Source organism: Notothenia rossii (assembly GCF_949606895.1).
Source record: "Notothenia rossii genome assembly, chromosome: 8".
Classification (NCBI taxonomy): domain Eukaryota; kingdom Metazoa; phylum Chordata; class Actinopteri; order Perciformes; family Nototheniidae; genus Notothenia; species Notothenia rossii.
The window spans coordinates 19,767,564-19,794,073 of record NC_136906.1 but is presented as its reverse complement, the minus strand read 5'-3'; the positions used below and the strand labels follow the sequence as shown (position 1 = coordinate 19,794,073).

At 41.5% G+C, this 26,510-nt stretch overlaps 1 protein-coding gene across 1 annotated transcript in view; it reads right to left on the bottom strand.

Annotated features, from left to right (window-relative positions):
• cacng2a (calcium channel, voltage-dependent, gamma subunit 2a) overlaps nucleotides 1-21,210 on the bottom strand; it is a 63,644-nt gene extending 42,434 nt beyond the window's left edge. The window contains exon 1 of the mRNA XM_079642682.1: nucleotides 19,082-21,210. Coding sequence (XP_079498808.1) covers nucleotides 19,082-19,307 — 226 coding nt within the window. The 5' untranslated portion in view covers nucleotides 19,308-21,210. The remainder of the gene's footprint in view (nucleotides 1-19,081) is intronic.
• Nucleotides 21,211-26,510: the final 5,300 nt, after the last annotated feature.

Below are 26,510 nucleotides of genomic sequence, written 5' to 3'. Positions count from 1 at the left end.
CTGCTTAACATCGTGTTGTCAGGTGTCTCAGATTCGGAGCGTGTTATGAAACTTTTGGGAAAAAATGTTTTATTCAAAATATCAAAAAATCTGTCCGCACCAAATATTTGAATATTCGCTGCTGATTACTACTGAATATCCGGAGCCCGAAAAATGGTATTTGGGACAGCCCTACTCCACCATGGCATTCAGGTGCTAAGCAGACACATTTAGTTCTGAATTGGTATTGTTTCTTGTGGTGATGGCAATTTGAATATTTTTCCAGTTGGGAACCTATCATCCAATCATACAAAGACATTTTTTTATTTACGTGTCCATTTTTTTATGTATGAGTGAACTAAATGCTTGCTTCTATTTTTACCTTAAGGGGACCTATCATGTCTTTTATACATAAATATGTGTCCCCGGTGTGCCGGGGAACTCACGCAGCGTCAGAAAATAAAACCCTTTTCTCTTTTCCTTCGTACCCAAATCTTTTAAAAACGGGTGTACAATGAGCGGATACAGATTTGCTGCCAATATGACGTCAAATCGGCGGCGGACCGACAAAAAGTTGTTATCAGAAACAATGCCTGACGTGTTTTGGACGTAATCTCGTCTTGTTCACATTAGCAAGCCTCGCTAACACTCAAAGCTAACCTGTACTGGAGAGCACATGTGTTTTAAAAAGCAGGAAATGAAAAAAGGAACTCACCTTGTGGTAAACCCGCAAGAGAAAAAGCATTTGAGCTACATACTGTTTCAGAAATAATCCTTGATGTGGTTTAGAACAGGATGGCGTTTTATCACAGCAGAATTTAACTTTATCTCCGGTAGAATTCTGATCAGGCATTAGCTCCTCTTTTTTATTTATCAAGCTCAGGACCCAAAATCCGCGTTTCTCAAACAGGGCTGCAAAAGAGGGGTTTGAGCAGTATGAGGCATGGCTACAATGGGTGATCTGTTTGGTATTTTAAGCATAAAACTTCACAGACATGTTTTGTATAGGTATGGCCCTACAATATATTTTTCCAATATAGCATAATAGGTCCACTTTAAGTAAAGCATTTGATAACTTCTTTCACCACTATATAAATGCTCCAAATTCCAGAGATGAAGGTCAGCTAGTGGTTATGACAAAAAGTAAACAATAATTTAGTGATCTTCCAAATACTTTGTTCCTGTGTTGCCTCTAGTATGAAGCCCAACACTAAATTATGACGGGACTCTTCTCCTCAGATACATTTTCTTACCTGGAGCTCATAAGAAAGCCCGCTAGGTTTTCCTTGTGTCTGTGTTCTCTTTGCTTTAGCCTGGTCCCTGATATCCCTCTCCTCTTCCCAGCATATGATATTAATCTTAACACCCTCGCTCTCCTCTCTTTTGTACAATGCCCTCATCTCCTCCTTTTGTTTTTTCTCTTCTGAAAAGCGGATGATAAAATATTACTCCCACCATCACTGTACCTATGTGAGAGAGGAAGAGGAGGCCTTTCCTCAGGCAAAGTAATTGTTGTTTGAGTGGGGAGAGAACTGACAGATAGGGACCATACTCCCTTGTTTAATGTAAGCTAACATCTAGTTAGGGTATATTTCAGCCCACTTTTTGTATACTTTAAACTTGATGGTGCTTTTTTTGTAACATTTTAAACCACTGCCAAATGACCGATCCTTTCCTCATGAAACTGCTAGCAGTATACGGGTAAAACCAAAATACCCTCAAATAACAACCTCTGAATATAATACAAGTAAAGTCTGATTTCTCCCCCCCCTCCCACAGCCCACTCATCATGTTCCTAAATTGTTCATTTAAATAACTTTTAACCTGTATGTTTATTAAGATTATCAATTATATAAAAGTGGATTTGTTTTTTATAGAACTGAACTTGCCATTGCTAAATAATTATACTGTTTATCCACTATAGTTGACTGTATTAACAATGTATCTAGTGAATTTCATCATACATTATGCGACCCGGACAGGATAAGAAAATGAAGTCCACACGAGAAGGCAGGATGGTAATCCTAAAAACAATAGTTCAGTATGGTCTATGAAGTTCTTCTATGAATGTAAACGGGTAATTCCGAGGGTACGGGAGTTATTGTTCTGTGGTTGGAATGACACAGGAGGGTTAGTCCTCTCCTGTCTCACCAACTATTACACATTATTTTTAGATAACTACTGCGACTGCCTATCAATGACTTTTTAGGCACTTTGACTGGTTTAATGGTTTATTATTATTTGAACTACTCTATGACCCTTTCTGAATGCTCTGGCAATTTGCAAAATCATGGTCAACAAAGGATAACAATGTTAACAAAGCAATCGGTATGACCTGAAATAAAACGCCTAACTTGTGAGACATTTATCTGCTCAACACTTAACGTTTCCGTTAAATAATGATTTTAAACACCGGTTTTAAATAATTCCATCAGCGTCCTCTTGTTTCTGAAAACTGCAAACCTCAGCAACACTTGGGCAGTTTAGTAGATAAGGTTATTGAGGAGAGATAACAAAGTCTTAGCACAAAGACAAATGCACCGATAGGCAGAAATGCCAAAACTCAGAGAAGCAATTTCCAATAAAGGTGAAGTGAGGTAAATGCAGTTAGTGATGAATATGACGGCAGGAGTTCGGGCTCCTGGGGGGAAAAAAGCCTGTGAGAGTGACTAATGCTGGTTTACTGTAAACACAATATCTCATTCCCACATTACAAATCTTGTGCCGTCTCAGATACTATTGGATGTCTATCAAGTGGAAACATTACTCAGTTTACAAAATCACATGATTCCTAGGGCTTTGGGCAGGCTGATCAATAATTGTGATTGTGAACCGCTCTCTCTCCGAGCCAAAGAGTCTGATGTCATCAAAACGTGCCGCCTGGGGCTTCTACATCAACGGCAAGAGGCACGCTGACTTTATCCGATAGACATTTGAGCTCTTCCCCCAAAGCCAAGCACCATTTTAAAAGCAGAGTTAGGAATCAGAAAATGCAGGCTCACACAGTCAAAGTCACCTTTCCCAACTCTGCCAATTACTGTAGGTTCTCTGAGGTACAGTAAGTCAGCTGTTATCACACATCAGCAGGAGGGACAGATTCCTGCACAGTGAACCAGCTGCTTTATGCCCAGGATTACAAATTGAGTTGTGTAAGGCAGTATAATAAATCTGAACACTAAAATACAGAGTTATTCACTTTTCTTTTATGCAGTCTGAACCCTCATTTTAAAATATACCAAATGCTGTGTCGTAGAAAAGGAAAACCTCAAAGAATAGTGACTGCTGAGCATCCACAACGCTCCGCGCATTGTCATTGAAAAGACAAGCTCACAAAAATCATTTCCGATGTCTTTTCAAATAGGTTGCTAGGCAGACCACTGGACACATGCTCTCTACCAGGCCCAATCACTTGCTGTGAACATACAGATAAGTCAGTAAATAGTCTTAGTGAAGTCATACCGGATAGTTTAGGAGGAGTTTTTGGCACTAGAATCAAATACATATGACTGACGGCAGGTCATGATGTACTTTTCACTACGTTTATGTTGTCTAAAGATCTCATGAAGAAATAATTATGAGAATAATGAGTCATGATGGTTAATTGTCCATTTCCTACTGGCCAACATGCTGTTGCCATCAAATGAGCTTCCCTATAATGTACTGTATTACTTGGTCAACACACTACATATAGTAAAGCTCTATTTGCTTGGTAGTAGTATAAGGAGACCCTCTAGTGTTGTGTAATGCTTGAAGAAATCTGAATCTAACCCTAGCCCAAACCCTTAATCCTATGCAAATCTGCCATGTCTGTAATTCGTAAAAATAACCAATCATTCTTCTCCAAACACAGAGGTTGCAATATTAACCTCATGCTATAGAATAATACAATACAATTACAAATTAAAAACATATTTTGGTGCTTTTCAGGTTGCCTTTCCCGTTACACAGTATGAAGACTCATTCGCACAGTCACTTACTAAGAGGCCATTGTGAGTGCAAATTCAAATAGGCCTATATCATATTTATAGTATTAAATATACAAATTATATAGTACAGTGTTTTTTTTATATACCATAAACGGATGTTAAGCAGAGCCTTGACATAACATCCGGCAATAATGTCAGTAAATTCAAGAAACATTTATTTATGTTACATTAAGTAAAGTTAAATAAACCTTCACAATGGAAATTCTTCTGCAGGTAAATGCCCCCATAACTCCAGTTCACAGCTTTAGTTGTAACATTAGTTTCACAGCTATGGCAGCATTTCTCTCACTTTTTATAATAGGCGTTGGTGTTCACACTGTCCCAAAATCCCCAAATGTTTAATGTCCTGAGAAATCCCTCTTAATACCTTTCTGTTGCTCTCTAAACAACGTGCTCTCTGGCGCCCCCCCCCCCCCCCGCTCACCTCCCCACCTCCTCCTTCGGACTGCCCAAGGCAGAATGATTAATTTGTGGCTATTGATTTCTCTTCCTGAGCTGAAAGTATGTGAGGGAGAGAGAAAGAGAGAGGGAGGGAGAGGGTGAGGTAGCGCGTGAGACAGGGTCAGAGAAGCAAAGGGGTGAGGAGGGAGAGACTTGAATAGGGGAGGCGGTGGGGGGCATACATCCAGTATTCAGTGTAGTGCTTCTCTGCAGTTCTTTTTTTCTAATCTTTAATGTAGGAAAAAAAAAGCCAATGGATGCAGTCTGGATGCGTCAAACCGCCTCCCCTTAGTCTCTCTCTCTCTCTCTCTCTCTCTCTCTCTCTCTCTCTCTCTCTCTCTCTCTCTCTCTCTCTCTCTCTCCCCTCTCTCTTTCGGTGGCGATTGGCAATTCACTGAGTGTCCACATGTCATCTCTTGCCCTGCTGCAGCGGCGAGCAGCGCGGCATGCTGGGAGAAGGAAAGAAGGGGGAGTTTAAGGGGAAGGCAGCAAAGGGAGGGCACGCAAGATGGCTAGATGGATGGAGGCATGCATTCATCCATTTCCCTGTTTCATTACATCTATGTAAATGCTGCTGGGTATGTTTGTGTGTCTGTGCTACCCCCCCACCCACCCATACACTCGCCCCTCCCTTCCTCTCATATTAGACAAGTGTCCTCTTGAACACAGTTTTTTCCCCGCCAATTCTTCCCTGCCTTTTTTCATTCCTCCTCCCATCCTTTCCTGTGTCTTTCTCCTCAGTTAAACTCCCATGTAGCTTCTGTGGAAATGTAATATCATGGCCCCTGAAAAAAGAAGGGGGGTCCGGTAAGAGGAGATGAGAAGCCGTGTGATCCTCACTTAATTCTATTGGGTAATCATTTTAATTAAGCCTGTATGTGGTTAGTGGTGACAAGCCCATCTCTCTGCGTATTGCCCATTTCTGACGTTTGGAGAAGTATAACCTACATTTGCTGTTCGAGTATCACATTTGAAGAGCTTCTCTGACTTCATATAGTTAATTAAGAGAAATGAAGTATGTACAGCGATCAGCAAATGTCCATTTTGTCTAGTGACCTTTCAAGGGCACATACTGTATGTACAGCATTGGTGATAGTTGATTTAAAGGAATGTATGCAGTATGACAGGTTAATCAAAAGGCCTAAACGAAGACAATCTTGTAGATGAAGAGTCAATAAGCAAGGTCACTGTTTTAGTCGACTAACTGCAAACATGACTTTATTCTACTTACAAGACAAAAACCAAAACTACTGTGCAATGTTGGGATTTAGGGTTCTTATTCACTCAAAAAACAAGCTCAGAATAGGAAGAACAGGAAAACGGGGGTTCAAGCACCGCACAGAGATGCTCCTTTTACAAGTCTAGTTTTATTGTAATTGATATAGTCTAAACGAGCTACTTTAGTGGGAATTATGGAATATATTTTGGAGTAACTGGCAGAATGGGTGCAAACAGTTTGTCAACACTTTTGAAGTTTGAGTGGGAAATATTGTCGCTAGGAGGCTGACATGTTTGTTATTTCCAAATTATTTCCTTGTAGTTAGGACTAATCTTAAAGGTCCCATGCATGTCATGGCAATTTCTACTGAATATAATTCCATTGTTTAGGTCTACTAAAATAGATTTATACTGTGCAATTTTCCAAACTCACATTGGTTTCTCATACAGCATCTCTGTATAGTATGTGTATTCACTCTCTGTCCTAAACGGCTTGTTGGAGCTCCTGCCCCCCCCCCCCCCTCCCTGTGAGCCCAGTGTGCTCTGATTGGTCGGGAAGTTGAGAGGCTCGTTGCTGCGATCTGCTGCGAGGAGCAGACAAGCTTCCGGGTCGGCGATACAGCGAGAACAAGCTAAACTCATCCTGAGCACACACAAATACTCACAGCCGAAGTAAAAACAATAAGTGTGGCTTGATATTGAGTAAGAAAAAGTTTTATAACGCTGTGAGCATGGGTCTGGGGAGAGCATTTCTCCGCGGACCCAACTTAGTAGCCCAAAAAACGTTTACCCATTTAAACAGTCGTGGTAGATACCTTGTTTGTTTTAAAACATCATAAATACACAAACAGCAATGAATACTTACAGGTTGTGTACCCGAATCTCCCGCTGATCCAAACAAAGTAGAAACAGCATCGTTCTTCAGTGCCCTACGCTGTACATATCCTCTGGGTATTCACACGTCACAGAACCCAGGAAGTAAACAATGGAAAATGAGAAATCTCCAACGAGGCGTTATGGGGCAGCATAGACAGGTATTTTCTGTGTTAGAGTTTTACTCGCTACAGGGTGTACTTTGAGGGTTTTTGACTCTGCAGACCGTTTACATGCAGAAAAACCTTCATAACACACAATGGGACGGGTAATAACCGGAAAAGCATGACATGGGCCCTTTAATATTTGACTTGCATCAATCGTCTGCACAAAAACAGAAGGATGCACATGTTGCTTTGTGTTGGCTGGATTTACACTACTCATACTAAATAATGCTGTAACAACTTTATGAGTAGGTGTTTTATCAGAGTTGTGTTTCTTTGAGTAAGCCAGCATGATCAACACTATCGTGACATTATTGTTATTAGACAAAACATGTCACACATGACCAATACATATCACTCCTTATTTTGAGCGTCACTCAAACTGTATCTGCAGAACTTCAATTTAAAGAAATTGCTTAAGGGTGTCCCAAAAAGGACAAATACATTTTTGTATTCTCTGATTTGAATACTATTTTTGTTGAATTTATACTGTTATTCATCAGGGCAATACTATTGGCTGTTTGTATAATAAAAAAAATAGCACTGAAGTATTTTAGAGGCTGGTGTCGAGAAAAATCTTTACATAAGGAGGTGTTATGAATGTTATATGTTGGTCTTAAAAGAAAATTATGTGATTTTTTCAAATTTCTCGTATTTATACAGACTGTTTTGCTAATTCTTTCTGTCTTATTGTCTTAACTCAAACTGGCATGGCGTCGTGAAGGGCAAAGATGATTAGATGTTGTCCAGTAATCAATGCAGACATGTGTATTGGGAGGGGAAGCCATGTAGTTTGTCATATTCTGTTTTATTTCATTTCACAGCCTTTAATACAAGTTGTGTTCTGACTTCTGTGGCCGAGCTGCCCCCCGGAGCGGGCAGTATGAAGAGCACTGTGGGTAAATACAAGATTCATTTTCACAACTCGTTCATGCAGTCATCCTAAAGACCGACACAGCGTCGGCCTGTCACGGCATGACATATTAAAGACACACACACACACACACACACACACACACACACACACACACACACACACACACACACACACACACACACACACACACACACACACACACACACACACACACACACACACACACACACACACACACACACACACACACACACACACACACACCAATTACAGACACACAACTGTGAGTCAGAGCCTACACTGCTGAGAGGAAAGAGAAAAAGCATGCATGTGTGGTTCACATCTGCAGTCATTTCCGGGTGAAAATGTCTTCATACATGTGTGTTAGTGTGTGTATGTGTGTGTGTTCTCACCCAGAGCTGCCTGTGTGCATGCTGCTATGATCATGAGAGACTCCCTGTCCTGGAAAGCGATCTGAGAGAGCAAAGGGAAGCCACGCTGCTGCTCATTAAAAATTCATCCTGTTCCTTACTGCTCTTCGAAAAACACAGGCACACACACACACACACACACACACACACACACACACACACACACACACACACACACACACACACACACACACACACGTGCACACATAGAGGACAGAAGAGAGGGGGAGGAGAGAGGCAGCATGCTCGCCTGGAAATTACATCATCCTCCTCAGTGGACTTAGCAACACCTTATCCTCGCCTACATCAGGATGTAGCGATGATAACAGCGGCGACTTCATTTTGACAAATTCCCTGATTCGCTCTGATCCGCAGATTAGCGTGGCGTTGTCTCTTTTATCCCGGCAAAATATCAGCAGTTTAGTCAGCAGTTTGCCGAATGCTTTGTCTAAGAGTCACAGTACGCACCTTCACAGACATGAATAATCGAGTGTCAGCCTTTCCCAGACACCAGGTTTACATCATTTCCAGTAGGAAGCCTATTAAATCATCATGCTTCAGGTTAAGCACCCAGCTCACTCTGTCAAGCTGCTCCAGCAAGACATGTGAGTGATAGAACAAACAGTTTCCAAATCAATTCAAGTTAGGCCCCTTTAAAACAATTGTTAGATATAAATGGTTGTGAAGTTCAGTTGTTTAAAATCTACCCAAGGTTCACCAAAATAAAATAAACTTTACCATTTCAAAGAAGTCATCATGTGACAACCTTTCATCTCTTTCTCACTCTCTTGTGCTTTTCAGCAGTCTCAATTGACAGATACAGTCTCATTACAACTGTTTGTTTTCCCAACAGCACCATTTGCTGTGACAGTGGGGTCTGCCAGCCCTGTTGACTGCAGTAAATACTCACTCTGGAGTGCAGTAAACATGACCATCTGAGCAGCGTCACACTGACAGGCAGCTCTGATGTCCTCAAGAGAGGACAGGCAGTCACAAAGGCCTTTCAACATGGACGCCAAAGGACGTGCCATAGCTCTGAAGACACCAAACCTGGTTTATTTTTTTCAAATGTATTTTTTGACCAAAATCAGTCCGGAAATGTAAATATGGAAGTGAAAGGAAAATATATAAACACATGTGTAGTGCAAAACAGTAATGGCTAAGGATGCTGAGTCTGTCTTCCACGTCCGTCCTGAAATATCTCCACAACTATGGATGCCCAATACTCCAATACTTTGGTTTATGAACAAAATTATTTTAAAAAAGTTATTTTTGTATTTGATAGAAAGCTAAGGGAAGAGGCCACAGGTGAGAGGAGCAAATCAAAACCTGTTACAGTCTCAGACTCCTAAACTGTAACTCAATCAGAACATCTCTGTCTGAAATCACAATGCTGTCTAGTTTCTTTGCATTGTTGCACAGAAAACAAATCAAACATCTGATCTGTAAATGCACCATAAAGCCTTGAGTATACACTTTAAATGCAGACACACCTGCTCAGCCATCTGGACTGGATCACCTTCATCCTCTCAGACCAGCTGTTTCACTTCACTGCAGAAGTACATCAAGCTATCTGTTTACTTCCTCCTTGCCCTCTATATTTGCCCTTTGCTCTCTTCTCAATCTGTCATGCTCAGACGCTTCCCTTCTGCCGCTACCTTGAGCCTCCTCCTCCGTCCTGCACCCGGCCCCTCATAGTAACCCCCAGCTTCGCTATAGGAGCCATCAGCCATCAGCAGCTCTCCCACTGGGTGCTAAAAGGGCTTTGCATAGGAGGGAACATCTCTGTCGCTTCTCTTCAGCTCTGTTCATTGTTACTATTCAGCTACTGCGTCACAGAAGCTATTCTATCTGATGTATATACAATCAACAATGTGAAAATAATAATTAATCACAGCAAAGGTCACATTTCATGGCAAAAAAAATTACACTTCTGCTGTATGTGGTTTATGCCTTGAGGTTTTGACTTGGGATGACAGAAACTGTTATTTTCTGCTGATTAAAGCACTGATTATTTTCTCAATTAATCAACGTCTTAACTACATTGTTTTGTCTCACCAGAAGGTTAAAAAGAAGAGAGAATAAATTAGAGTTAAGGTACTCCTTAGCCTTGATATATCTTTCAAACAATCATTAGTGTTATTATTATTATTATTATCATTAGCATTAGGGCCATTATCAGCAGGCGGTGGTACATTCAGATGGTTTAAAGCCACCAAACAGACTCCTAACTCTTCTCCTGTTCCTTCATCCAACTCTGAGATGATGCAGTGTGTTTAGGCTGCGTTCTGACACAAAGCAAATACGGTGTAATAAATTGAAAATGAACTGCGCCATGGACACTACCAATTAATCTAAAGGCAGATTGTTGTACTTTCTCCATGCCATGGCAGGAAAAAAAGAAGAAGGTGACTCGCACCTTCCTTTTAAAATGAATGGATTGTATCTGCAGTTAATTATCATTTAATACAGGGTCTCTTCGGGATGTTTCTACAGCTTAAGGATACAGCCAGTGGAGTGGAACGGAGAGGAGCTCTGCTGCGATGGAATCAGAGATTGGCCTGCTGGTAATTACACTTTCATTGTAAGAGGATCAATTCTATGTAATCAAAGTGCAATCTCACTGAAAATCAAGTGGTTATTCAAGCCACTTTAATATGGAAACTTTACATTTTCAAGGGAACAACATTAGTTTGATAAACAGCAGCGGAGAATCTGCTTGTGGAGTATGAAAACCCAGAGTGGATACACTAGCTTTTGCTGTTGACTTCTGACCTGAGCATTGCAGTGGCTTATAAAGCTTCGTCAGTTTACATGTCAGTTTATCATTGGTTGTTTATATCGTCAACTAATGTGACAAATATTTTCAATTAGGCTTTTTGTTTATAAAATCTTCGACACTAAAAAAACGTATTATAATTCCCCATGGCCCAAGGTTGTCTCGTCAAATGTATTGTTGGTTCTCCCATTTAAATTGAATATAATAAAAACCTGTACGTTTGCACTTCTCAAATCCACAACAATGAGAAATTGTTTTGTTTGTTTAGGTATTGGATTGTTAAAACCCCTAATATCCTTTTCATTACGTACTATGGTTGATGGAAATGTACCTATTCAAACTACCCAAAATATGTAACAAAATAAATGAAAGCAACATTTTCTTTTTTTGTTCCAAACCGTCAGATTTCTGCCATAGTTGGTCAGAAATTGGAGTTGCTTGATGCTGTTGACAAGCTTTTTTTATCTGCAAACATTGCTTGCTTTCAGAGAGCAGACTTCCAAGCCAACAAGTGTGAGTGAGTTTAGGTGTGATATCCTATCCTGTTTTTAAATGTTAATAAGTGGAGTTACAGGAGTTTGACAACATTGGAAATGCTTGTGCACACAGGCAGTGAACTGTCTGTTGTATCATGGTCTGGTGAGCTGTGGTGCCACACAGTGTGCTTACACAAAGACTAGCCCAGGGTGGGTTTGGTATTGATTTGTTCTCTGGTCATGAAGGATAAAGATAGACCCCACCCAACAGGACCAACAGCAGCTAAAAATAACATTTGTAAATCAAGGCTATAGCCACAAACACACACACACACACACGCATGCATGCATGCGCGCACACACACTCACACACACACACACACACACACACACACACGCACACACGCACACACACACACACACACACACACACACACACACACACACACACACACACACACACACACACACACACACACACACACACACACACACACACACACACACACACACACACACACACACACACACACACACACACACACACACACAAGCAGTGCTGTTGGCTGTTATGAAAATGATGTGTCAGGGGTCAGAGGGGATAATTATTATGTAGTAAGTGAAACGCTACTCCTCTTTGACGCATGTCCCCACTTTTAATGCTTTTATTTTTTTCTAATTTATAGCTGAGGCTCTTACTCTACTGTGAGGGGTAAGAGGTAGGGTCTCCATGCTCAGCGGGTGACAGCATTTATGGGAGAGTGCGACCAAAGTTTACAGCCACTCTCCCATCGACCAGAGCCATCTGAGCCATTAATCATACACGAAACCAATTACCATGCCATCACATCCGCGTCTACTGTCCATCTCATCTCAGACTCGCTCAGGACAGCTGAACGCCGCTCCACCAAGACATGATTATTAATTTAAAGGGGGCGGGATCATAATCATGTATCGATGTGTTTACTTTAAACCTCTATTGACTTCAAGTTTGATATAATTCCATAATGGTTTTGTTAATGTTCAACAATCCAGCTCCTTCTGGCTCTGTCAGGTTATGGCAGTGTCTTTTAACTGCTTTTGGTCCCCTGCAAATAATGATTTTCCAAATGTAACGACGTAAATAATGAGACATCACCCTCAGTATGTCATTAAACACTTACTGTGAATATATCAACATACAATACTGTTGGCCCAGAAGGTATGGTCATCCTCCAATCGAAAGATCGGTAGTTCGATCCCCAGCCTGTGCAGTCAACATCTTGATGTGTCCTTGGGCAAGATACTTAACCCCAAACGGCTCCCTTGCAGTGTGAGTGTGAATGCTAGTTTCCTTGAATGGCAGCCTCAGTCTCTGAATGAATGTATGAATGCTTGAGTTGTATATGCAAAGCACTCTGAGTTGTCACTAAGACAGGAAGAGCGCTTTATAGGTGCAGTCCATTTATCATTATAGACAGATTATTTTTTCAATGAAAGTTTGGTTTCCTGTGGTAAAACAGCACAAACCTAAACAGACCTGAGGCTGCACTTACAACACAATCAATGAACTCTACACTGATACCCAGGTACCAGCGTTTGTTGATGCATGTCCGTGTAACTGGAGAATTATAACAAATGTTAACCCGGACAGTAATACAACTGAAGGCCCAGAGTTCTCCAACCACTTCAGGCTCAGCCTCATCCGGTATTGCCTGGCCTGTAATTTGGCGTTAGTGGGCAATAGAGAGGGCGACATTGAGACCAATATAACACTTGTGTTTGGTAGTGACTGTCTGCAGTCTCAGCGGAGGGCAAAATGAATCCCATCCATCGCCCGCTGCAGGGCAGAGTGACAGTGCAGAGCAATGGAGCTCAGTCACTTTAGCTGCTATCAGCTGAGGGGGGAGTAGTGATAGCATCCTGACGGAGGCTCGGTTTCTACTCCAACAAGTGGCGGCGAGGCCCCTTACTTTAGTTTTTCTTTAAGGTTGTTTTTAACGTTTAAAGATTTTATTAAAGTTTTTGTATGAAGCTTTAAATGGCAATCATCTTATTTTATGACGTCATCAATATAAAAAAATGTTTAATCCTCAAACAAATTCCTCAATTTGTATGACGTGAGTCGTGGGATTAAAGGAGTTAGAACAATCCTCGCAGTCACCACTGGAATGTAATTCTAATATTAGTGAAGCTTTATCTTTACCTATCTCCAGAAATACCACGTTTAAACAAAATGAATAGACGTGCAAAAAGCTGCATATAATTTGAATGTTGATTTAGAATTTGAATGCCACCGTTATAAAGGAAGCTTTAAATTATTCAGTACAGCCCTACTGTCCATCCACTCTGAACTTGTGACTAACTGTAAGCCGGCCCATGCAGCTGGATGTACAGTGGATCGTGTGTCATAATACGGTGTAATGCTACTTTAGGGGCTGGTACATTAGCCTGGGTGGGCATACTCCAGCGGTGTAATCCTTATCTGATTGGACTATGAGACTAATCCAGCTCTTCTCTTCCGCGCTGCTCTGCTATCTGCTTTTATCTCAGGCCTGCCTCTCATCCTGCTCTACACAATACACAAACATCATGTAAAAGTACACAAAAGCACACACACAACATACTCCCACATGTGTTTTCACATGCATGAATATACACTACATTGATACTCCCACGAGCCTATACATAAAATCCTGAGGCGTTATGTGTGAACTGTGGTCTGTGGTGATTGGCAGCAGCAGTGGGAGGCCATACTGAAATGTGGTAGCCATTTTAGATTCAATAAAAGGAAAGCACATTTTTCTATAATCATTGTTGGGGGAAGAACAGTTTGGATTGTAAAGGAATAACTCGCCGTGGCTCCAACGTTCAGTACATTCATGAGATCATAATTGTCTACTAGATTTTGGAGTACTGAATCACTCAAATATGTCTGAACAGTTTCATCTTATTGTCTGAACATAAGTTTAGCTGATTGAAAATGCTCTAAGTTGATAAAAATGCAAATGCATTTGTTTCTTTCGACTGATATCGTGCGCTCAAAGTGAACGGCTTCACAGAGCTGTTAGCATAGCTGTGATGTTGTTTAAGCATGAATTCCATTTATATATTCTAGAATAGGACATATTTATGCTTTTCTTTGTCTTCTGTGATGGTAAACTTTGGACTGCTTTGAGACGTAACGATTTTGGCTGTAGGAGACCATTTTCAGATATTTTAAAGATTAAAAGATTATTTAGATGAATAATAATACATATAAGTAAACAGCAGATGGATAAGGAATTTAATCAGAACTTGCAATCCTATATATTATTAGAAAATAGGTATCATGATCACAGTGGACATGAAGTACGTTGCATTTCACATAATGTAGTTGAGGTGATTTTGCGAGGGAAGAAGAACAAACACATTGAATGATGAACCTTAAGAGACTTTATATAACAGGTAATAAAAGGCAAACATCACACCATGGTGGCCCTCCTTCATCACAGGGTCCACCATTCCTCCCCAACACCTCCTTGCCTCTCACTGTCTCCTCCACAGTGGAGCCTGAGGGCGGCGCTGTAATGAAGACGAATGCCTCAGATTAGCAGCAAACGCAGAGCGCTACACCTGGCTAAGAGAACAAGGGGGCACAGTGGCTGTTCTTACAGACATCCCAGAGAGGACGAGTGAGCGTCGGCTCCAGGGCCCAATTCATACACAACACACAATTTTAGGGCTAAATCTCTCTATGAACTACAATCACTGAACTTTAAATACTGTCAGACTGAATTGCACACACTTGGTCTACAACATCAAAAGCCGAGGCACATTCCATTAAAATAGTAACAACTGCGGGCTAGCTACAATGTGGACCCAAACAAGTTTACAAAACTGATACTGATAACAAAATGTGGACGTAAACCAACGTAGAACAAATAAAAGTAGACCTCCAACTGACATTCAAAGTTGTCACACATTAAAAATAATATATTAGGACACTAAATTATCGGTTTCAAACTTCAGGACATTGAAAACAAATGTAGGTGACCTTGAGCTGCAACTACTGATTCTTCCTAGATCTCCAAATTTCCCAGCAACAGAATTTCAACGCTGTGTATGTGCTCATTTTGGTGAAATAAAAGGGTAAAACAGCAGAGTAACATTAACAAAACACCTGCTAAAAGGAGAAACTGTTACATAAATGTTTCTTCACTGGTCTCTCTCTGGCCAGTGATCATTAATGACAGAGTCTAGCAAATTCACATATTTTCTGCTTCTGATCCAAGAATGACCAGGATTAGTCCAGATACTATTTCTCGTAGGATAGACTCAGTGCATTACACACAAACATATTTCGCTTCTGAATCCCAACCCTAAGCTGTTGCAATAGAAAGACAATCTTTTCTTTCTCCAGGAGTGAGATTATTGTGTTTTCTGACAAGCAGTGAGCGAAGCAGAGGTCGAGGTGTTGAAGCACCCAGTGTGGGTATTCCCATTTTGCTTGTTCACAGGTTCTCCTCTCCAGTAGCTGGTTATACAAACACAAACCATCGCCCACCTGTGTCCACTCTGTGAGCAGGATGTGTGGGCTTGCGCTGCCAAACACACAGTCTGTGTTTTGTGCTGCGACTTTAGCTATCAGTTGCTGCCTGATCCCCAGTAATGCATGGTTTAAGAAGAGCTGGGGGAAAGATGAATACTAGTCATCTTGGCACTTTGAATTAATTGAGCCGAGCTGCAAACCGGAGCCTTATTAACATCTGAAATGTTAAACTTCACTCCTTCTGATAGTCTTGATTTGCAGGCTTCTTATCTCTCTGCAGCTGCATCTGCTCTGTAGTTTTCTATTTTTCAATTTTTACAAACTACCTAAAATTAAAAGTTCTCACTTTTTAAGACCCAATTTCCTGAGAAGGAAGTGATTTGAATTAGAATTTAAATGAATCTGACCCTGTTAAGTAAATGCCCTTGCCCCCTTTATTTCCACTCCCTTGCCTCTTCTGGGCCGGGGATCGTTCATAAATCGAGAATGAATAATCTGGATTTATTTCCTGCCATTTTGATCTCTGATTCAAAGGGAGAGGCTCATTGTGCCGATACAAAAGCAACACACACACAACGTGCCAAAAGTGTGGTGGTTTGATCTCGACTTGACTCTATGCAGTTTGGTTTGCCAATTAAATAATGGCCTGGCAGGGATAAAGGCCAGTCAGTGTCACAATTACACTCCAGCTGTGATTAATCCCATGTGCATTAATGCAGGCACAGTAAGAACAGTAGAGCAGCGTTATCTCTTAAATATATCCACACAAGAAACACTTTGTGAGACCTCAGAAACACACTCACTCTTTCTGGTAAAACAAAAAAAAAACGTGTCAGAAACAGCTGAGGTGTAAACGCTGTGATCAGGAATTCAGGTGAATACAAATGAAATACCCGATACCAATAACCTTTGTTTCTCATTCAACCAATTGGTAAATGATGATAATATATTTGATCCACAGCATGTTACAGTGAGCTTCTCACTCATCCATCAACACACATGGTGGCAAGCCTCTATCCAACGACACACATACGAGGGTTGGGAGGGAATCAAAACAGTAAATTGTGGGTCAAACTGATAAACAACAAGCTAAAGCTCACCACGAAGCTTCATAAAGCCAAAGTAAGTCTTTGCAAAGTGTAATTTTATAAATTATGATGGTAAAAATATTGATTTAACTAGACTTCAAACTAGTTATCAATCTTTGAACAGAATGTGTAAAAGAGTCTTCCTTCTTATCAGAGGAGCCAGAGGAGCATGAAGGCTTTTGAGGATCTTACAGCTAAGAAGATGAGCAGATTTGTAACGCTCTGTGCCTTCACAAGGTCACAGTGCCACACTCCCCAGTCAGCACCCAAATGCCTCCACTGGGACAAGGAGCACGCCGCCTCTGTCTTACGGGGCAGGTGTGGGAGGTCGTATGAAAACCTGCTCTCAGGACGTGTTTGACATCTCAGGTCAAAGGTCAAACGACAAGCAGCGTTGAGCACAGCCACCATTGGTCTCTGCTACCATGCATTTACTTCTGGGGCATCATCATGTAAAAAAACACCCTGCACAAACTGCTCTGTCACATCCTCTTTAACTGGACAGAACCCCTGCTGCGTCCCTTAATTAAGGTTAGACCAGTGTATTGGTTTGTCCATATATCAGGCTGATATATGATGAAGCTTCCTCTCTAAATACAGCTCCTGAATATGTCATTATTTCATTATTTAAAATCTAGTGTCTGACTAGAGGAACTGTTTCAGAGTGGTGTGGGAGGCTTTTATGCAACAGCTTCAGGGTGCAACCACAAACCTGCTTCACCTGCCTGCAGGAGCTGAACACGCTCCCAGAGCTATATTAGTCGGGATTTAAGTGTTTTGATGGTCGATATCCAAGTTTTTTTTTGTCTTGTGCACCCCTTACAAAGAAGCACAGCATGTGTCTCAGCATGTTTCACTTCAACATAAAGTAGGTTTGTATGTAAAACTCTTCAGTACTTTGCTGGAAAAAAGAGAAACATGTAGAGAGAAGATATTTTGAAAACATTTTGGCAGCAGATTTATGATTTATTTTCTTTCCAATAGGTAAAATAATGTAGCCACTACTCAGAATGATCTCGCAACCCTTTGAGATGCCTTATGAAAACATAAAACCGCTTCACCCTGCCTACACCTTTAATATGTTGTGTTATAAAGCCACCTTTTTCTGTCCTTTTGAGCGCTAAAAATGTGCTTGTCCAAGTTTCGCTTCCCTTGAATTGTTTTTGGATGAAGCAATGTTTATCTGGAACAACCTTGCGACAGGTTGTAGGTAAGTATAATTTCAACCAAAAAAGTAATGTTTGTGTGTGTTGAAAAAGCACAGAACTTTGCTAATTTTTGTCGTCTTAACCTTTTGACCCCAATCCTAAAACAGAAACCTTGGAACCTATTTCTTGGGATTTTGGGAGTATCACCAGTTTTGTACTGTGCATTTCATGTTGGGAAACTAACATAGACGTTGGAGTCCTTAAAGGTCCCATGATGTCATGGCCATTTCTACTGTTCATAATTCCATTGTTGAGGTATACTAGAATAGATTTATATTGTGCAATTTTCCAAACTCACATTGGTTTCTCAAACAACATCTCTGTATAGTATAGCATCTCTGTCCTAAACGGCTTGTTGGAGCTCCTGCCCCCCCTCCCTGTGAGCCAAGTGGCCGTCTGCGAGACAGCGAGACACAACGAAACCCAGCCCGAAACCAGCCCGAGCACACACACACACACGCTTGGAGTTTGTGTGTGTGCTCACATATGTGTGTGTGTGCTCACACACAGACTCACAGCCTCTCCGCTTTCCGCCGTCTCAGGCGGAGAAATCGGCGGAGCTGCAGCTGAGAAAAGATTGAGTGTGTGTGAGGAAGTCTGCGGATTGGTCCACGGACTTAACGTAACGGCTCCGCGGACGTACCGTAACGGCTCCGCGGATTGGTCCTTACGTTACGTCACTATACCCATATACGTCACTGTACCCAGGGAGAAAAAGAGAAATCTCCAACGAGGCGTTCTGGGTCAGCATAGACAGGTATTTTCTGTGTTCGAGTTTTACTCGCTACAGGGTGTACTTTGAGGGTTTGTGACTCTGCAGACCGTTGACATGCATAAAAAGCTACATAACACACAAGGGGACGGGTAATAACCAGAAAAGCATGACATGGGACCTTTAAACTCCAAGAGGCATTAGAGGAACAGGCACAGAAGAGCTTTACATCCTGCAATAAAAATGTGTGTTGTGATCTGTCAGAGACAGCTTCAAAACCACAGGTGGAACCATGTTGGGAAGGTTTTTTAGGAAGCAGCAAAGAGTCTTTCCTCTTACCTTCCAAGCAGCACGTCCTCCACAGACCCGAGTGGGTCATCACCTCCTCGTTCTTCTTGCTGGTCTCGTTCTCGCTCATGGACTTGGGCCTGCATACGCCGCGGGAGTACAGCCAGTAGTCCGTGCCGACCGCGATGGTCATGAGGCTGAAGGCCGCGAAGGCTCCCACCGTGGTCAGCAGCATCTGGACTCCGCGGTCGAACAGACCCATGTTTCCGCATTCCATGAAAGGGGGACCCCCTTTCCTCTTGATGTACAGGAAGTAAATATTTGAAAATTTGCGGGACCAAACCAAACCGAAAAAACGGGATATACTCGAGCGGAAGGAGAGGGAAGAAGGAGGAGGAGGATGCGGTAGGAACCTTATGGTTGCGTTTGGGTGAGGACCAAAACAAGAGAAAAACGGAGGAGGATGGAGGTTTAGGGGGGTGAAGAGGAAGAGGCAGTGATGTCTCTCCTCTCTATTTGTTCTTACTTTTACACCTTATATTAGATTAAAAAAGTAGGTATGCAGAGGATGACAGCACCTCAGCAGGCCTACAGCTGCAGATCTATGGAGAATAACACTGAGCTTTAAAGGATTAATTATCTCCTAAAGCTTATAGTGGCCCAGCCTAAACATGGAAGTGAGACAAACCAAACTGAGGTTTATTCTCTGCAGGCCTGCACAAGAAAAGAAAGAAAATCCTGTTTCTGTACTTTAAAAGGTTACAACTGAGCACCGAGCTGAATTAACTTGAGCTCGAATAGAGTACAGAGATGGTTGGAGGGGGTTAGAGTAATGGCAGACTTACAGTACAACAGTTCAATATGTCTGTTACAGTGAGTTACAGTCAGAGGTTATAACATTTAGAATTAAGAAGTACAACTAAATCCAAAGCTACCTTAACAATTAGTAATAATATTATTATTCTAATGTGTTTTGTTCGTCAAAAAGGGGGTAAATCAACGAGATAATAAAGTGGGGAGGGAAACGAAGGACGGCAGGGAAATCTATCATATTAGTGGAAACAAAAGAGAGCAAACAAATGGGTAGATTCAAGTCCTTTCGAGGGGAAATAAAAGCGATTCCCAGGGTGTTTTATAACGACCTATTGTGGGGTTCAAAGAAAATATCACGTTGACTTCTTACAACCCTTCACACGGTGGAATGAGCAAATCAAGGCTCAACAAATTAATTAATTAATTAATTAATTAATTAGCTGGCTTTTTAAAAAAACACACACAAAAACCCCCACCTAGAAACCGATAAAAACCTAAAAAAAATAACCACGTAGATTTGATCTTTTTCCTAAAATTTTGATCCCCAGTTTCCATATGTAGCCCTATAGCTCTGGGAAGGTTTCCGCCGAAAATGGGGGTCTGCGGTCAGAGGAGGTTCGGTCGTCGACGATCCGGAGAGAGCGGGGAGCATCCAGCAAGGCAAGCCGACCATCACTCGACATAGAGCCGGCAGAGGGAGGACGAGGAGTCGGTGTGGGCGCCGCTGCAGCTGAGGATGCTTCTTCCGTGTTTAGAGGAGGATACTGCCGCCGCCGCCGCTGCTGCTGCTGCTGCCGCCTGAGTATCCAAATTCACCGTGGCAGTATCACACCCAGGAAGGTCCCGTTTGTATAGCCCTTGCGCCATGTAATAGGAAGAAAAATAAATACGGATGAATGTTCCGATCCCCCCTGTGTTCCCCTCCTCCTCTTCCTCCTCTTCTTCTTCTTCTTCTTCTTCTTCTTCTTCTTCCTTCTTCTGTCTCTCCTCTCGGATGCAGCTTTGGCCGCTTGCAGGAAGAAGCAGAGGAGAAAAAAAAGAAGATATTACACAATCAGGAGAGCGAGTTGCACAGATCCACAGACAGAGCTGGTGCTGTCACGATGTCAGCGGCGCTATGCATTCAATACATTCAGGTTACAGCCTCTCTCCCCTCCTTTTTGTAGGATGATGAGTAATGTCAGTGTGGAGAAGATGCTCTTAATTCTGCAGGCTAGTTTTTCCTCCTTCTTCGTGTTTAAAGGGCCCACTGTGTGTGTGTGTGTGTGTGTGTGTGTGTGTGTGTGTGTGTGTGTGTGTGTGTGTGTGTGTGTGTGTGTGTGTGTGTGTGTGTGTGTGTGTGTGTGTGTGTGTGTGTGTGTGTGTGTGTGTGTGTGTGTGTGTGTGTGTGTGTGTGTGTGTGTGTGTGTGTGTGTGTGTGTGTGTGTGTGTGTGTGTGTGTGTGTGTGTGCTGCAGCAATGGAGGCTCGTTGCTGGAAAGATATTAAAGATTTTTTAATTCCGTTTCTGTGAGTGGAGGGGGCGGAAGGAGGGGGTGTGTAGCGATGGTGGACTCTCTCTCTCTTTGGATGGGTACATGGAGCATTACTGAACTGCATTTGTGAATTCAGGCTGAGATTTAATGCATTTATGGCTTATTATTGCCCGAGCCAATTGTTGCAGCACTGTCTTTTACGCATGTCTTTCCAGAGGTAAATTAGCTAAATAAGCCAACTTGGTGCTTCACTTATCTCTTTATTTTCTTTGTTGTTAAAATCTTATCAATAATAACTGCGATTTTATGTCTGCAGCTTAAAGCTTTAAATGCAAATGGTGTCACCAATGATTAGACGATTCTCCATGAATGATAACGAGGATGAAGCTGCAGTCTGATTTGGTCATGTTGAGAGTTGAAATTCTAAACTCAACGTTTTTTTTTTAAATGACCGACTTCTGTATAATTAGTGTGCTGTATTAACACAGAGTTGTGTGTGTGTGTGTGTGTGTGTGTGTGTGTGTGTGTGTGTGTGTGTGTGGGTGTGGTGTGTGTGTGTGTGTGTGTGTGTGTGTGTGTGTGTGTGTGTGTGTGTGTGTGTGTGTGTGTGTGTGTGTGTGTGTGTGTGTGTGTGTGTGTGTGTGTGTGTGTGTGGAGAACAGCTCCCTCCATCTCTGGTCTCCCTTTGTGGAGTTTGTCGCCCCCTGGTGTTCAAATATCTTCATCACAACTAATAAAATAAAAAATAAAAACATGTACCAACTTCCAAGGGGGTATTTGGGTCCTCGGGGCCCTTTATTCCCAGGTGACACTTTAAGCACTAAGGGACTTGGGCCACGCACTGTGCACAACTTGAGGCTTGGAAGTCATTTTGCAGTAAAACTGTCCCCTGTGATTTATTTATTTTATTGTTGGACATTTTTGTGGTGCATTATTATTTTCTGTTGTTGCTGCTCAAGGTAGAGCAAGCTTTCACTACTCTATATACAGTTGAATGCTGTTGCCTACAAGTTTGTATTATAATTTGTCCATTTATCAAATATATTTTTTAAATGAAATATTGCATAGGATGAAAAGTAATTCAAATGAATCAGCGAGGAGTTAAGTGGGAAATCACCACTCAACTCATGGACTGCTGACCATAGATATACTGACACATGACAATGTGCTCTAAAAGGGGTGACATGACAAATATATTGTGGGATCAATGTATCTTGAGAAATTATTGAGCTTATCATTTATGTTTTCCAGTCTGAAAGGTGACCAGTAACCATGTGGAATACATTCAGTGGAGTTACTGAACATTTTTGGGTGCCTCCTTTCTAATAAGTTGAAACAGAATTCTCCGAAATAGCTTAAAACATTTTACTTTTGAGCTGAAACAAAAATAACACAATTTCCTCTACCATACACTTTTGTGAACAGGTACTGCAGAGATAAGACATTGGCTGCTGCTATATTTTCAAAAATTCTAATGCAGTTTTTTCATTAATGTCTTATTCTTGAGAAATATTAAATAATTTAAAGCATTGCAGATTTGCCTTTTGATGTCAGAGCTTGCCATCTTTCACATTACGTTTCATCATGAGCAGGTTAAGCGTTGTTTTTATAGGTCAAGACCCCTCTGATGATGTGGATGAAAAATGTTGTTCAGCTGGTCATGTAACCAGCAAATTCAGAGATGAAGAGAGCCTGTGCAGGTTGGATGTCTCCTTGTGAAAAAAAGTCCTCATCATGTTTCTCTCAGGCCTCTGGGCCACATGTCAGAAACTCAGAGGATCTGGTCAGAGACACGTTTGGACAGGATGATTTCTGCTGCTCTTAGTTCAGCATTTATCATCTCCGACCTGCTGAATAGCTGCATGTTGAAGCATGTATGGGAAATTAAATGTTTGATGCAGAGAGTATTGGACATTGGAAAAAAGGAAGATTCCTCTTGCCAAGTGCAGCCCAGGAAAAAAAAACGAAGTAAATTCCCGTACAGGAAGAAGTATTCATGTTCTAAAGTAGCACGACAATACTCCTTTACACATAATGTCTATCAGTATTGGGGTTAAGTTCTGTAAGAACTATTTATTTAAAAAGAAAAATCTAATTGTAGCGGCCAAAATCCTGTAGAACTAAAACAGCCGCTGAGGCACTAGTTAGAGGATCTTACGCAGGGCAAGTCCAGACAAGAACCTCCATTTGTGCATTTTATTCCAATAACAAAGTACAATGAGCAGGTTTCCTATATCTCTTTTCCTTAAGCCTTTCTTATGGCTTTCCTTTGTGTGGCTTGAAACACCCAAAAAAACGTTTGCCTACTACTAGTGCTCTGGCTCCCAACACTTACCTGTCTCCAATATATACAATTACACCAGGTGCTCTAATCACAGTGCCCAAACATGCCTTCAAAATAAAAGCATAGAAACTACTTTAACTTACGACACTAACTAAGAATGAATTTACATTAAACACTATAAACAGCAAGAAAATAAATGTTAAACTATTAAATAATATAAAGAGATAAATAGCTCCAAAACTAAACTTAAAATTGTAATTTGCAAAATAAATATAGCAGTCAAATAATAATAAGTGAGTGAAGTGAAGAGTGTATTATATTTATCATAAAGTAGAAATGTGAAAAAGTAGAAGGATCGTAAAGATGTACCGATGTACATGAACAAATGTAGTGGTCTCCTGTTAAATTCCTGTCTGGCTTTTCTCACACATTTATACATCCTCACCCTGAACCATGTGCTGAACAAGAGGGGCTAAACCTCCAAAAATGTGTTTATAGCAGCCACATTATTGAACCAGTGTTACTTCCAGTAAACGCTCGTTGAAGCAGAATCTCTCTTGCGGATCCCAACACTTTTTCCCTGTAGAGACCTTGAGCCCTGACTAAAGACCTCTCTGATTCTCCCTCTCTGCCAGGATTTGGGACACCCTTCGCTTTCATTTAACAATTATCTCTGACAGGCGAGGAGGGTGCACAAATCAGGTCCCAGGCCTGCACCCACACTGGTCCCACGTGGACTCTTTATGCCAATCTGACATGAACTCAGCAAGCTGCAAATCCAGCCCTAATCGGGGCCTTGTTAGAGCGGCCCTCGAGCATTGGCCAAGGGAGTGCTTTCAGTAAATTGTCCTCTGGAGAAAAAGAAGGGAGAGGGAGGGAATGAAAACAGAGGCTCTCTCAAAGGTGGTCGCACTTTGAACGTTTCTATCCGCAGTAATTGAGCCTGATTAGAGGGAGTCTCTGGGTGAGGATGCACCCATGGGCCCTCTGGTCTACAGGGTTAAACATTAGTTCCCTCTGGAAGGGCAAATTAGATGCAAAGTGAGTCAGTGAGATGATGTTCTTTTTTTACAAAGGATGATAAATGCATTTTTTGGTTATGGGCTGACAACCTGTTCTTTTGGTTATGTTTGAATCATAGCATTTATGTGCTTTCTTACAGTTTCTTCTGCTGTATCAAATGGTAGAAATGACCCGGCCTCAGGTCCCAGGGGGCACATACAAATGTCTATGGTTGACCCTTAAATATGATCAAGTTACAGCTTTTTTACTGATTTAGCACTGACAGAAAATGCTCCATGATAAATTGAGGTATTGTTAAATTGTACCTTGTTATCTGGTACCCCACCACCCACGGTTAGTGTGAACACACATGTTGCTAATGTAAACGTGAAAGCAAATTTAAAATGTCTCACCAAAAGTCAGGGTCTCAAAAAGAAAGGCCAGAATAGAGAAAGAACAAGAACAATGAAAGGAGCTTAGAGGCAATGGCCACAACTCTGATTTAATTTGACATGGTAAAAAGAGAAATATTGATAGGAAATTATTAGTTTTACTTTAATCAATTGAGCTTTTACCTCTTCTCTCACTCTTCTCTCCAAGGCAAGGGGGCGCTGTTTCTGCCAGAATGATAAGGCAGGCCGTTTCTTTGTGATTGGGCTTCAACCACAGCTGTGTCTTAGATATGACCATACAATATCTCTTATTCAGACATTAAAAGGACCATTTTACCCTGCCAGGGACAGGACTTGCAGTGTATTGTAGGATAGTGTTGATTACGGTTTAGTCAGGGACAGGGGAAGAGAATCTCGGAGTTGGTTTGGGCAGAGTCTCGGTCTGTACTGTGTCTCAACAAATGTCTGTGTCAATTCTCCAGCCACATCTTCAAATAAATCTTCAGTGTCTGACATCAATTGAAGCTCTCCAGTGTACTCCTTGTGTTTCCAGTTCTTTGCAGCAAGAATTTCATCACAAGTATAACTCACATTCTTACTTCAAATAATTGAATAACTTAAAATCTGAATTTTGTGCTTACAAAATCATAACAACTATGCAAACACAGCATGGCCAAGATGTTGGAAATAAATGTTAGGAACTCCATCTCTGTCACTACTCTAATGGCTAATACTTTGTTGGAAATTCCCTGTGTTGGTATAACTCTTACTAACAAGGGGGATAAGGTGTGTTGGGTGGTGGCGGTGCTGGAGTGGATGGAGATTAGATGCACAATCTAGACATTTTTGTCCCGCTGTCCATAATTCTTATCGTGTGGCCTGCTGTGTGTACTGCAGATGATGTTCTGCTGTCTTGCATGTGAGGACACTGCCATGTCAGCAGTGTTTCCACTCTGATCCCTGAGTGTCTGCACTGAGCTGAGAGCAGCTGAGTGAGCGTTTTGACATGACACACACACACACACACACACACACACACACACACACACACACACACACACACACACACACACACACACACACACACACACACACACACACACACACACACACACACACACACACACACACACACACACACACACACGCACGTTATTCATCCAGCTCTATTCTCATGGCAGGACTCTAAAGATTCCCTATTGACCCCCTCATTTTCAAACTCACCCATGTATCCATGTTGCTTCCTCCCATTAAGCCTAGTTTGTGATTAAAAAACTTGATCAGACAAGATATTTCAAAATGTATGGTAGTTCTTTATTACAACCCCTCATATCATAATCTTGGCAGATTGTACTGTACAATTCTATAGGACATCCCCCTATTCCTAACCTCTTATCCTCTTTATCCTTGTGATGTGTTGATATTAGCATAAAGAGAATTGAAGATATTGAAGAAAACAAATGTTCTTTAACATTGTAAGGTCCTCAAAAATTAACCATCTGAAAATAATTTGAC